Source organism: Protomyctophum parallelum (assembly GCF_964188405.1).
Source record: "Protomyctophum parallelum genome assembly, chromosome: 16".
NCBI lineage: Eukaryota > Metazoa > Chordata > Actinopteri > Myctophiformes > Myctophidae > Protomyctophum > Protomyctophum parallelum.
The window spans coordinates 3,080,841-3,095,840 of NC_139711.1; the positions used below are offsets into that span (position 1 = coordinate 3,080,841).

The 15,000-nt window shown below is 44.8% G+C and overlaps 1 protein-coding gene across 1 annotated transcript in view; it reads right to left on the minus strand.

Moving 5' to 3' along the window:
• Positions 1-15,000, minus strand: part of LOC310872983 (connector enhancer of kinase suppressor of ras 2) — a gene marked incomplete at both ends in the record, with an annotated part of 134,900 nt that overhangs the window by 82,983 nt on the left and 36,917 nt on the right. Inside the window, 3 exons of the mRNA XM_083785208.1 lie at positions 829-916; positions 3,917-4,119; positions 12,133-12,296. Of these exons, the coding sequence (XP_083641334.1) occupies positions 829-916; positions 3,917-4,119; positions 12,133-12,296 (455 nt within the window). The remainder of the gene's footprint in view (positions 1-828; positions 917-3,916; positions 4,120-12,132; positions 12,297-15,000) is intronic.

Sequence of the window (15,000 nt, forward strand, 5' to 3'; positions counted from 1 at the left end):
TAAACACACACGCATGCTCACATGCACGTCGCTGGCTCACAAAGGCGTGCACGGCTCGCACGCTCACACATGAACGTCGTCGCTGGCTCACAAACAACACACACACGCTCACACGTGCACATCGCTGGCTCACAAACGCATGCACGCTCACACGTGCACGTCGCTGTCCCACAAACGCACATGCGCGCTCACAAACATGTACGTGCACACAGGCACGGCACGCTGACAAATGTGCAGACTCACAAACGCACACATGAACGCTCACATGTGCACATGCAGTGTCATGCACGCACAAACCTGCAAGCATTATGCAATCTTACACATCACATGCAGACTCACAAACGTTCATGCACAAGGTGTACACAGCCTGACACAGAACAACATGAATGTGCCAAGGCAAGGCTGCTGTGTGTGTGTGAGTGAGTGAGTGAGTGAGTGAGTGAGTGAGTGAGTGAGTGAGTGCGTGCGTGCGTGCGTGCGTGCGTGCGTGCGTGCGTGCGTGCGTGCGTGCGTGCGTGCGTGCGTGCGTGCGTGCGTGCGTGCGTGCGTGCGTGCGTTAGTGTTTGCTCTCTTTTCACTCTACATCTTCGCTGAAAAAAGCTGATCAACAAACTGTTGTCAATCTGTTATTTTCTGCGAAGGTTTTTCCAGAATACGGATGCTGGGGTTTAAGTGGTAAAGTCTCTGAATTCAACCTTTTTCAATCCATTGTTTTTTATATTGCTTTTAATGTAATTATTATTAGCAGGTATTTACTTATTTGATTTTATTGTATTAGGCCTATTCCTTATTGCGTGCATGCGTGCGTGCGTGCGTGCGTGCGTGTACCTGCTGTACAATGGTGGTTAACTCCAAGCAAAGCTGCACAATGTTGTTCTTCAGCAAGGAGTACTCTGTCACACTGGCAAACGGCGACCTGAAACACACACACACACACACACACACACACACACACACACACACACACACACACACACACACACACACACACACACACACACACACACACACACACACACACACACACACACACACGGTATAAAGAAATATGCAATTCAACAAAAGAGCTAGGTGTGTACGTCTATACCATCTAATTCCACACATGAATGCGATGTCTTCATTTGGAAACAAAACAAAACACACTCACAGAACATATTACTTAAGTAATATCTTCTGTGAGTGTGTTTAAGGATTTTGTAAAAGTATGCTTTTTAAAGGTAGGGTGATAGTGATAGGTGAAGTATATTTGTTTGTTAAAAAAAAGAGTTAAGGAAAATGCTGTTTATTTTATTTTTATTTTTTTCTTCTTACTATGTTCATTAGTACTTTCAAAACTAGTTTACTAATTACTTTTACTGTCTTGTACTGTCTGTCTTTGTTTTATTTGTCTTGTTCTGACCTTGATTGGGGGGGAGGGGGGGACATTTACATGTCGGATACAACAAAATGTACACATATGTTTTTTCATTTATTCATCAATAAAAATCAAAATAAAGTGTTAAAAAAAAAAAAAAAAAAGTTAAATAGCTCTATATTGTGATGTTATTCATTGCTATAGTGTGTTTGTTCAGTAGTAGGAGTGTCCCTGTCTGACCAGCTCTTTAGTCAACAGAAAAATGCATTTTCAGGACAGGATACAAATTGTATTATCCAATCAGAGGGATGAATCATACAGAAAAACTGTGGAACTGGAACACTGGGTACTCACGCCTGATTGGCTGAAATTGGCCAAAGAGATGGAGAGACAAGGAGATAGCCCTGTTACTGAACAAACCCAACAGAACGACTGATATGCAGGAGGAGGAGGCCAAAGGCTGTCCTTGACTCTATCATCACGGTATATAACGCCACCATTTCATCAATTATATTCATGATTAGAAAGCAAGGTGAAAACCACAGGTGGCAGCTGTTGCCAGGTAACAGATACGGTAAACAAAGTTGATGTATTCGGAGTGCTATATCATTGCGTGAGATATTGGCAATCATTAAATTGCCCAATCACAATGCAAGGTCAGAACTAACTGTGGTATAATTAAGCAATAACTCACAACAGGCCCCACACGCTGGGCCGAACAACAGCCCTTAACCCATTCTGACCCGAGATCAGATTCATACCAGGTTTCCACTGGACACGCACTGGTCTGATGAACCCATTCTGACCTGAGATCAGATTCTAAAAAATGTCAGTCGTTCTTCGATTTTTCAAAAATAGCAGACCTACAAGCTCGTATCGCGCCACTCGGTGGCGCGATATGAGCTTGTAGATCTGCTATTTTTCAATAGCTAAAGCACGACATGATGCCAACACCAAAATGGGTGCCCGGTCAGAATGGGTTAACACTGATGATAATCACTGTATGTTATGGCCTGGAGTGAGCTATTGCTTTTATAAAACGCTTTCCAACAGCGAACACGATAAACGTATCCCAATTAAAACATTTTTAATAGCAACTTCATTACATTAACTATTCCAGTGGTTCTCAACATCTTTGGGGGCGGCAGTGGCTCTGGGATGAGTGGCCGGAAGAGCAGCCGAGCTCCCCAAGAGTTTGTGTATAGATAGAAGTGTCCTTGAGCAAGACTCAAAACAGTCTCTCCGCAAGAGGCTGGGGGTTCGAATCCTGCACCGCGGTGCATTCGTATAAAACACAATAGGCCCGTGTTCGGAGGAGGGAAGGCCAGGCAGGGAGGGTGATATTTCTCCAGGGGAGATCGATCAACGACACTCGACAGATACCCTGCAGTCAAAGCATTATCTCTCATGGCGCCACAGATGTATCTACACATCCTGTAAGTTCACTTAAGAAATAAAACTAGTGTTGACTAATCATTACAAGTATAGCTCTTATTTTGAAGAGGAAGAGGAAGTCTGTTTAGGTTATAGCTATATATACTTCCATGACAGACAGACAGTTTTCCTCCCCGGGAGGGAGAGACTGACAGACTGTAAACATTGTAAGCAACAAGTGATGGTGGTGGTGGATTGCTTTTAGCCAAAGTTGATATTACCATTATGAAAGCCATGATGCTGCGCATCTTAGACTTAAACAATGTGTACACACTTTGGAATATACGTTAAACATGGTGGAGAAGTGGATCCTATCCTATGGCGGCAGCCAGCATTATGTGAGTAATGAATTGATTGTAAAAGTATCACGCTGACACTGGTAACATCAGCGGCCTATACAGTACTGTGCAGTATAGGCCTAGAGTACTGTCACTGCCTGCAAGGATGTACTTGGATCTGGCTCGACCGGCCGCCGTGCCATATTCATTTTAGTTCAGAAGTGGGTCCACCTTTTACGTGCATGCTCCGCGGTCTGGTGCTTGCACACATGAAGCATGAAGCATACAAAGAACTACGATTTGTATAGCTTGTCTCTCTGTCTGACCACCTTAATCAAGTTGAGAGAGCAACTTATCTGCAGTTGCTGGGATGTTTGTTTAAAAGTGATGTTACGCGACGTCATACGTCGCCGCCAATATATAGGGGGGGGGGGGGGGGCTTCCGATTTGGGAGACAGGTTCGGCGAGGTCGTGCGGTCACACCCGCCCGGTCGTGCGGACCAGACACTGAACCCCTAATTGCTCCCGTTGTGCTAGTTGGTAGCCTTGCATGGTTTCCGCTGCCATCAGTGTATGAATGTGTGTGTGTGTGTGTGTGTGTGTGTGTGTGTGTGTGTGTGTGTGTGAATGGGTGAATGTAATGCACAATCTCTGTAAAGCGCCTTGGATAAAGGCGCTATATGAAATGCACCATTTACCAAAGAGCCTTAATTAGAATCATTGTTAACACCTGTGAAGGAAGTAGGGAGAGTTATTCTGTGTGCATAAATAGCCCATTGGGGAGCGAAAGTATGGCGCGCGCACACTCAAAAACAACAGCAAGAGTAGGTCTCTCTCCCCCTATATATACCTGTCCAGCCAAGCCAGCAGGTTCTTGGCTGCACCAATCAGGTCGACCACGGAGGTCAGGAAGTCGTTAGGGAGCCTCCGCGAGGCGCGTCCGTCATAGTGGCCGCCCCTCCGCCGGCCCAGGATGAAGTTCTGCAGGTTCTTGGCCGAGGCGTTGAGCTTGTGGGACAGAGTCCGCAGGTTCTCCGTCTCTAGGCCGTAGTTCTGCAGGAGAGAGCAAACACGCGTGGTTACGCACATACAGTAGACGTGCATGCACATGCGCTCGCACACACACACACGCACACGCACATGCACACGCGCACACACACACACACACACACACACACACACACACGCCAGGGTTGTTATCGTTAACTAAAAGTAGAATAAACCTTTTAGTTAACTGAAATAAAATAAAACAACGGTATTGTGTGTTTACAAAATGGGGGACCCCGACCCACAGGTTGAGTACCACTGTACTAGGGGATGCACACGCACGCACACACACACGTACATGCACACGCACGCACACACACAGAGTGTTGAGTGCTCTCCATGGTGCTGAAGCTGTGTGGCGTCTTTGCATGGGACTCCCTGCAGTTCTCACTGGCAGCCCTGGAGGCTGCCAGTGGGACTGCATTCACAGCCAGTGACTGTGAGCAATATATGCTCACAGCAGCCACATCAGGAATAAATTGGGCCTTACTTCCTTCACGTGCTACTGTACATATTATAAGGCTCCGTTCCAGTCTGGTCAAACAGAGTCAGGGTGCTGATATTGTGCATGTTGGCTCACTGGAAACACTACACCATGGGTCTCAAAGTGTGTCCAGGGACCCGATATGACCAAATAAGGGCCGAACCGATACAGTATCTCTCATTTCCAATAAGGTTTACCTTAGGCTTACTCCATACTGATGGAGTGGGCGTGCTGATGCACATATTAGCTCAAACAACTCAAATGTATTATTTTATTATATTTCACATTTCTCAACCTGTTGAAGCTTTTGAAAGCTTTCAAAGAAAACAGTGATTACAGCTTTGATCCTCACATAAAGAGTGTGATCACATTCAAACAGAAGTATTAAAATAAAATATCGGTCAACAGATCACATGATTTTGATATTGGTTCAGTTCTGTAACGATATGGCGACCAAATTGAAACCTGAAATGGATCTGTGTCACCTTAGCTTTGAACCACTTTAACCATTCTTTTAAACATTAGCTATTGAAAAATAGCAGATATACAAGGTCATAGTGTGGCACTGAGTGGCGCAATATGAGCTTGTAGATCTGCTATTTTAGAAAAATTCTGAAAATGTATGAATATGTATTCTTTCACAGCAAACGTTGTGAAATCATATCTTTGCTTCTGAGGGGTCCCTGGAACAACATATTTTCAGATGGGGTCGGTGGCCAAATACGTATAATTTTGGGAGTCCTTGACATGAACAATTTTGAGAACAACTGATATAGAAACATACGTTTTTCAGAAAACTATTAAAAGGCATTTGTAGAATTGACCTCGGGCCTAATGAATGGGTTAAATCTGCAGTTAGAGAACAGGAACAACTGGTTCTCAGTAATATGAGAAGATGCCAGATGAAAGGTAGGACATTTTAATTAGGGTTGTCCCTACTGTGATATGGCATAAGTGATATATAAAAATGTAAAGATCGGATCGGGAAAGATCGGTATCGGTATGTGTCTCAAAATCAAATGATCGTAATTGGATCGGGAGCCAAAAGACATGAACGGACATCCCTACTGTAGTTTTAACACGATCCTGCCCAGCCCTCTAGGACGTGATCACCTCCATATCTATATAGCCTCACTCCAGGCTGTGTGTATACTAATGCCCCAACGATTAATATCCTTACACTCCAGGCTGTGTACTAATGCTAATACTACTAATACTAATATGTACTGTGTACTAATGTACGTAATCTGGTGGTTGGTACCGCTTGGGTTAATTGTCTGGTTGTGATCGTCAGGCCTATACAGTATACGTGCTGCTGTGGAAATGTAAAGGGTTGGAGATAAATAGCTCTCCAGTGATGTGATACAATCTCTAACGTTGCCAAATGAAAGGCTTTGTGTGCGGGTTCACTCGTATACAACACAACACACGCACGCACACACGCACGCACATGCACACAACCTACACGTAAAAAGCACACTAATTCAAGGACGATTTAAAACGCTGTTCCACTGACCCTATTAGTGCACCATGACCACACGCACGGACACACACACACACACTCACACACACTCACACACACACACACACACACACACACACACACACACACACACACACACACACACACACACACACACACACACACACAAGTACACATTACACACTTTACATCCACATTATAGTGCGTGCACAGCACTCTATATACTGTACACAAGGAAACATATACTTATACAGATGGATGCCTATTGCCTACGCAAGCAAATACACATGTGCACGTGCACACACACAAACACAAACATTATCCATGTTTCACATACATTAGAAATTCACATTATAGTGAAGCACTTAAGTGCACAGCACTAATACCACGTGGACACACACACACACACACACACACACACACACACACACACACACACATACACACCCATTGAGCCATATTGCGCTCAGCTTCCCAAGATACCTCCAGTCATGTCCTTTTTGACAGACTGATTCATGCTGACACACACACACACACACACACTCACACACGCACACACACACACACACACACACACGCACACACACACACACACACACACACACACACACACACACACACACACACACACACACACGGAAGCAGACGTATCTATTCCTGCTCTTACTTTTGTGCCGCTAGATGTACTCTACAACGACAGAGCCAAGGGATGTGTGTGTGTGTGTGTGTGTGTGTGTGTGACTGTGTGTGTGTGTGTGTGTGTGTGTGTGTGTGTGTGTGTGTGTGTGGGGGGGAGGGGGGGGGGGCTGTCTCTATTTACACACAATAGTAGGCTACATCGAGGGAAACAGAGAAAAGGGCAAAGAGAGAGAGAGAGAGAGAGAAGCCTTGGTTTATATTTAACGTTTTGTGTTTGTTGGTAAATGAATGCCCTGCTTCATCATACCAAGAGTGCAGCGTGAACGTTCTACAAGCTCGCAACATGCACGGATAACATTAATTATTCTATATAAAAAAAAAAAAAAAAAAAAAAAAAAAACGTTTTAATGATAATGAAAAAGTAACTGTTTTGGATATATAAATGTTTCCACCCAACAGCAGCGATATACGAGATACAGAGAGAGAAAGAGAGGGGGTAAAGTAGGTCATGTATGTGTCATACTGTAAATCTGTGTTTTTTTGCGCGTGCGTGTGTACGTGCGTGCGTGTGTGCGTGTGTGTGTGTGTGTGTGTTTGCGTGTGTGTGTGTGTGTGTGTGTGTGTGTGTGTGTGCGGATGCTCTATCAGCTGTAATTAGGCTCTCCATGATTCAATGTGAAGCCTTGTGCTGTTCTCTCCAGGGACCAAAGAGCTCACATTGACCGCCTGAATGAGTGTGTGTGTGTGTGTGTGTGTGTGTGTGTGTGTGTGTGTGTGTGTGTGTGTGTGTGTGCGTGCGTGCGTGCGTGCGTGCGTGCGTGCGTGCGTGCGTGTGTGTGTGTGTGTGTGTGTTGTGTTGTGTGCGTGCGTGCGTGCGTGCGCGTGCGAGAGAGGGGGGGGGGGGGGGGGGGGGGGCGCAGTGGGCGAATACAAACATGGTTATATGCTGAGTGTGTGTGTGTGTGTGTGCATGTGCAATGCAGTTTACAGAGAGTATGTTTATGTGCATGCAGTGGTGGTTGTGTGTGTGTACGTGTGCACTATATGTTTGTGTATGTGTGTGAGCAAAGACATTAATATAACTCTAATCAATAGAGTCAAAGGGCCATGCCATTTAGCTCGCACGCACGTGCACACGCACACGCACACGCACACGCACACACACACACACACACACACACACACACACACACACACACACACACACACACACACACACGCATGCACACACACACAAACCAGCCAGATTTGGTTGCCATGGCAGCCTGTATCTCCTATTATGCTGACTCGTGACATTGGTGTCAGAATATGATGAGTGTGGCGCACGAAACCATTCCTTCAAAAACAGGAACACAAACCCTGACAATTGTTCTCATCATGCACTGAAACAGCGCCTGTACCACTCACTTTTAGGAGGACAGTAAAACGCTCATTCACTTCCAATTTGCTCTTTCCAATGTGCATTACATTCGCACACTGACGCTGGAGGAAACCATGAACGCAGTTTAAGGAGTTCAGCTCTCTCTAGGTCGTCCTCAGACGAGCCCTCCATCGTCGTTTCCAGTCATCTCGATTCTCCATACATCCGGCCAGTTCGTTGGTACTTTGCACTCCTGCATCGCTCTTGAGTACATCCACGTATGTTAGCGTGGGGCGTCCTCGTGATCGATGCCCGTGTGTTGGTTCCCAGAGCACCAGTTTGCTGGCTGGCAGTTCTTGATGCCTTTGGCAGTGTCCTGCTAGTCTCATTCTCCTACGTAGCTGCTATTTTCTGGCTCACTCTTGGTAATCCCTCATACAGAGTCTTGTTAGTGACATGTACAGTAAGCACTGCACGCAGCATTCTGGTGTAGCACCCGTCAAGGGACTTCTGCAGGGTTGGCTTCAGGGTCCAGCATTCACTGCCGTATAGGAGAACAGACTCCACTGTTGCGTAGAAGAAGCTGAGTTTGATTTGTCGGGGGAGATTGGAGTTCCATACACTGGTCATGCCATTCAGGGCCCTCCATGCAAGTGCCTTCCTCACTTTCAGATCTTGCTCGGTTGAGTTGACCCATGAGCCCAGGTACTTGAAGTCCTTGACTTCCTTCAGCACCGTGCCTCCTGTTGAAGTGAGAGGTGGATGTTCCGGTGAGATGTTGTAGGTGATAACCTCAGTTTTCTTGGCATTTAGCCTAAGGCCAACTTTGGCACACTCCAGCTCCACTCTGTTCAGGAGTTCCTGAGCTTGTTCCACGCTGTCGGAGAGCAGGCCGATGTCATCCGCATAGTCCAGATCTGTCAGGACTACCTTGGGATGTCGTCTTGACCTCCTTGGTGTTAGGGTGAAGCCAAGATCCTGCTCTCGCCCACTGATGGCTTTCCTGAGTGCATAGTCCAGGACTATGATGAAGAGGAAAGGGGCTATAGGGTATCCCCCTGCATTACCCCGGCCCGGATATCAAACTCCTCGCTGTTACCATCTGGGGTCACCACCTTGGCCCTTGTTCTTGCATACATTGACTCTATTGCCCGGAGCAAGTTGGGGGGGACACCGTAGGCCTTAAGGATCTTCACCATTGTGCCTCTGTGAATCGAGTCAAACGCCTTTTTGAAGTCGATGAAGCAGAGTACAGCCGTCAAGTTATCCTTCTTTACCTCCTCAATCATTCTCCTCAGTGCCAAGATCTGTGCTACGGTAGTTCTCCCCTCTCTGAAGCCATTTTGGTTCTCTCTCAGGAGAGGGTCGATGGCATGCCGTATCCTGTTTAGTATCATTCTGTTGTAAATCTTTGCAGTGATACAAGTCAGGCTGATGCCTCGGTAGTTGTCTGGCTTTGAGAGGTCCCCAGCCTTAGGCACTGGAATGATGTTGGACAGAGATGTTGGATGTTGAGCGCCTTTGCTCAATGACACTTTGAAGCTAGGCATTAAAATCTTAGGGCCTTACCCCTTATCCCTAAACTTCTTTGCTTCTTTTCTTCTTTTTCACTATTTTTAAAAACATTTTTTTAATAATTCAAATAGCCAATATACAAGCTCACAACGATGTAGATCGGCTATTTGAACAATTTCATAATATTTTTCAAAACAGTAAAATATGGCTATACGTTTTAGGAATTAGGGGTAAAGCAGTTTTCCAGTATAGGGCCCATATTTTAGTGTTTTGCCAACTACTTGGGGGTTCCACTTGCAAAATCAAGTGGTTCAGATCCACTGGTCTAAGTGATGATGTTCTAAAAGGAAACTATAGCACAACACTTGTGATGATTAACTCTTCCATTAACCCATTTAGACCTAAGTTTGATTCTACAAATGTCTTCAAAATCCTGACAGTTTTCTGAAAAACTGTTTCAATGTCAGTCGTTCTCAAACATTTTCATGTCAAGGACCCCCAAGATTATATGTATAATTGGCTGCCGACCCCCATCTGGATATATTTTGCTTCAGGAACCCCTCAGAAGCAAAGATTTTTTTTTTTTTTTCTTTTTTTTTTTAGATTTTTTTTTGCGGCTTACGCCTTTTTATTGATTTTTGAAGGGACAGACAGTAGGCTGACAGGAAACGGGAGAGAGATGGGGGGATGACATGCAGTAAAGGCCGTGTCGGGTCCGGGAGTCGAACCCGCGGCACACTGCGACTGGATCACCAGTCCGGTGCCCAGACCGTTACGCTACGGCCTGGGCCAGAAGCAAAGATTTGAGTTAAAAACGTTTGCTCTGAAAGAATTTATATTCAAAGATTTGTGCCATATTTTCATGATTTTTCAAAAATATACAGACCTACAAGACCTACAAGCTCATAGCCCGCCACTTGTAGATCTGCTATTTTTCAATAGCTAAATGATAACATAATCAGGGCTGCACATAAGCGGTGCACCAGCACGCATGCATCGTCAAAATTCAAAATGCGCTGTCAATCAAGCGCCGGGAAGCGCTTCTGCGTACCAACAGCCGGGACCGCCTAGAATGATTATTTATTATGGCCAGCCGCCAGAATACCAGTAAATTCTGTGGTGGGAGCATTTTCCACCGACTGCCACTCAAAGTGGCTACTGGTAATGTGTCGCAACACGTTGTGAGCTAGTAGATCGGTTATTTAAATACAAAATAATAAAAAATCTAAATATTGCTTTGATGCTCATATTATATCCTTAGGAAGTATGAAGTTGTTTTTATTAGAATATGCATTCCATAGGGCTGGACCACACATGGACCTACATTTTAGAAAAATTAGATTTTTTTAATAATGGGATGAATCTACAAAGAGCCATTCTATGGCTAAATCTAGAGTTGCAATACCCTCCATTGACTCCCCACTCATCCAATAAATATCGTTTTGCTATAAGTTATTCATCCCTCTTTTATCCATCCGGCGAGACGGGTCGCCGCATTTTAGGAGCACCAAGAAACTCCTCCAGGTGCTCCTCTGAGTACTAGACCAAAAAAGTTGTGTGCAGCCCTGAACATAATGTTTAAAACACCAAAAGGGGTTCCCGCCCCAAAATGGGTCACACCATCACATGCTTACGCCATTTAGACCTAAGACCAGTCTTCTAAAGAGTCTTCTAAATCATGGCAGTTTTCTGAAAAACCCTATGTTTCTATGTCTGTGGTTCTCAAACAATTTAATGTCAAGGACCCCAAAAAGTTGGCCGCGGACCCCCATCTGAAAAATGTGTGGTTCCAGGGACTTCCCAGAAGCAAAGATTTGAGTTAAAAGCGTTGGCTGTAAAATAATATATATTCAAAGATTTGCACACATCTTCACGATTTCCCCCCCAAAAAAGCAGATCTACAACTGCTATTTTTCAACAGTTAAAAGTTATAAATATTGGTTAAAAGTGGTTAAAAGCTGGCCCAGGCGGTGTCATCCCCCCATCTCTCTCTCCCGTTTCCTGTCAGCCTACTGTCTGTCCCTTCAAAAAACCAATAAAAGGCGTAAGCCGCAAAAAAATATCTTAAAAAAAAAGAAAGAAAAAAAAAGGTTAAAAGCTATACGGCGACACAGATGCGTCCTCAGGTCTCAATGGGTCATCTGTATAGTGCAGTGTTCCTTCAGCTGGAACGATAGCCTTGCCTTATTCATCTGGATTGCAGGTTTTAATCTCCTCCGTCCTTAACTATCTTACTTGGCCTTATCTGCGGGTGTCTTTTCATTTGTGTCAGTCTCCTGTCACTCACAGGGACGGACGCTGCAGTGCTGACGCTGACAGAGTGCACCTGGGCCATGTATGCTGTCACAACGTGGTGGGGAAAAGTATAGAAATATACTCATGCTGTTACAAGTAAACGTTGGGGATTACAAATGTACTTGAGTAAAAGTACAAAAGTGTTGGCAGCAAAAAGTACTAAAAGCATGCACGCACGCACGCACAAGCACACACACACACACACACACACACACACACACACACACACACACACACACTGACCAGTGCACAGAGCAGATCCACGGCTTCCAGTATGAGTTCCTGGTGTCCTATCCTGGTCACTCCCAGCTCCTCCAGTTCCTGATGGGTGATGTGGAGCAGCTGTTCCCCTCCCATCTGCTCCCGCTCAAAACTCTTCACATACTGCTGCAGACAGTCATCTAGACCTGAGGAGAGCAGCGCACACGCACGCACGCACGCACGCACGCACACACGCACACACGCACACACACACACACGCGCACACACACACACACACACACACACACACACACACACACACACACACACACACACACACACACACACACACACACACACACGTTAGTTCTGTGTCTTTTTGAGACACATTTGAACAGAAATATGTCTTTTTAAAAGCGTCACCATGCATATATCACCACTGTAGTCCAGGCCTGGGCCCGTGGCTCAGCGGTCCACCTTGGCTGGTAAAGCCAGATTTACAGCGTGACGACGTTTGCTGTGTGTGTGTGTGTGTGTGTGTGTGTGTGTGTGTGTGTGTGTGTGTGTGTGTGTGTGTGTGTGTGTCCCATCTCTCTCCCCTTTCCTGTCTATATACTATCATCTGTCCAATAAAGGCTAAAAAAAGCCCCCAAAAAATATCTAAAAACCACAACATACAATACAAACAAGTCATGTCTGAGACGAGAGATGTAACAGAGATGCAACAACTAAAAAGAAACAACTGCACTGCATGTTGCAACTGTTGTGCAGGCATGTGTGCGTGTGCGTGCCGTGTGTGTGTGTGTGTGTGTGTGTGTGTGTGTGTGTGTGTGTGTGTGTGTGTGTGTGTGTGTGTGTGTGTGTGTGTGTGTGTGACTGTGTGTGTGTGTGTATCTCTGTCTTGCAGGTGTCTGGTGGGCAGAGTCAATCAACTGGGAACACCTTACTCAATCTCCCAATTATTGATCTCAACATTCTTCACAACCTCGGCCTGATGGCCTCAAAGTCTAATATAGCCTACGTCCCCCGAGACAATGGGCATATCCCATAGCTTAGTGGTTAAGATGTGGCTTTCCACACGGGAGACCCATTACACTTGTTTTCAATGACGCCTGTTAGTCTGACAATCCTATTTTGTGGTTGTTGTTGTTGTTGTTGTAAAACTCTATATTTATGCTTTGCAGATAGATTAGGCCTACAAGAAACTACCAGAATTGTCACGGTTAAGCTTCAAAAAGTTTACAAAAAGATTAGACATATAACCAAATGAAAAACACGATTTTGGGGGGGATTGCGTCTTTAATTAGCCAAATGCAGAGCAATTGGCTAGTAATCCTTTGCCCTCATTTATAACTGCTAAATGGGAGAACGCACAGCCAAGCCAAAGTACCCAAATGACAATCATTCTGACAAAATACAACCCAAGACAACCGTCAAGACATATTGACTATCATGGTTTTGCACGAAATTCCACAAATCATGAATGCAGCATATCCGATCTGCCCCAAATCACACACCGACAGGCCCCCTAAACAAAAATGCAGAACCAAAAACGAGGGCCTATTGCTTACAAAAAAAACGCCAAATATCAATATCAAATATCAAATTGGAATTGCATGTTGAGGAGCCTCTATAATGGTTCCCAAACTGTTCAGGTCGAGACCCAAAAAAGAGATTAGACCCAAACGCTTAATTATTTTAATTATTATAAGTTTTTGTTCATGGCATTCCCTTAGATTTGTTTGTTTTAACATATATAAAAATATATACATGTAAAAAACATATTTTGAAATACATATTTTTTTAAATGTAGGAAAAAGAAAATGGGATTTTTACTCGAGTCGTGACCCACAATAATTGGTCCGCAACCCACAAATGGGTCCTGACCCATTTGTGAAAGGCCCTTTCGCCAACCCCACCTATAGGGTAAGACACACTCTAGAGGGCTGTATTTTGCTTGTCTTAAGTACCAGGTCTTACTCCCTAACTTGAGTAAACTAAAGACCTGGAGGCGTGATCAATGCTCTTTGGACACTCAGAATAGCCAAAGAGCATTGATCACGCCTCCAGGTCTTTAGTTTACTCAAGTTAGGGAATAAGACCTGGTACTTAAGACATGCAGATGACAACATGCCCCCAGCACCCATAGAGGGAGTCGAACCCAGGACCTTCTAGCTGTGAGGTGACAGTGCTACTGACTGCACACAAAGCAAAGCTTGCTTTTGAACAGAAAATATGCTAATCGGAAACTGTATCAAATTGCCCACAGTTTCACACATTGCCCATACAAGCTCCAGGTCTGAGTTTTGACCCAGTCTCGTTGTCCTTTTTGCCCTATTATGAGGAATAGAGGTCATGTCAATCAGACCAGCTAATGTAGCTAGTGTGGCGTTTGGAGATAAAAAATCTATTAAAAACTCACCACCACCTCTGCAACAGAGAAAATTAAACAATTTCCATGTTCCACAGAGTCGCAACCACACAGATGTCTCGCTGGCCAAATATAATTTAGTCAAAGACTTGCTTTTAACCAAGCAGATGCTTTGCATCCCGAGCAACCTATTTATAACAAACAATTACAGCCTTCTTATTATTATTAGTATAATAGGATTGCCAAATTATTATTTCAAAAAGCATGTTGTTAACGTACTGTATAAGAGCTGCATGGATTATCTGAATTTGGTCTCAGTTGGACTTTTAGTTTTTGCCCCATGAATGACATGATGTAACATTCTCAACATGGCTCACCTTATCCAACCTCAGGCATGCTGCATTGGCCACAGTACGACAAGATACATTTCTCGGTGATAATATCTGCGTGCGTGCATGCATCGTGTGTGTGCGTGCGTGCGTGCGTGTGCGTGCGTGCGTGCGTGCTCATTCACATTCACCCAAACACTAGAAGGTCTG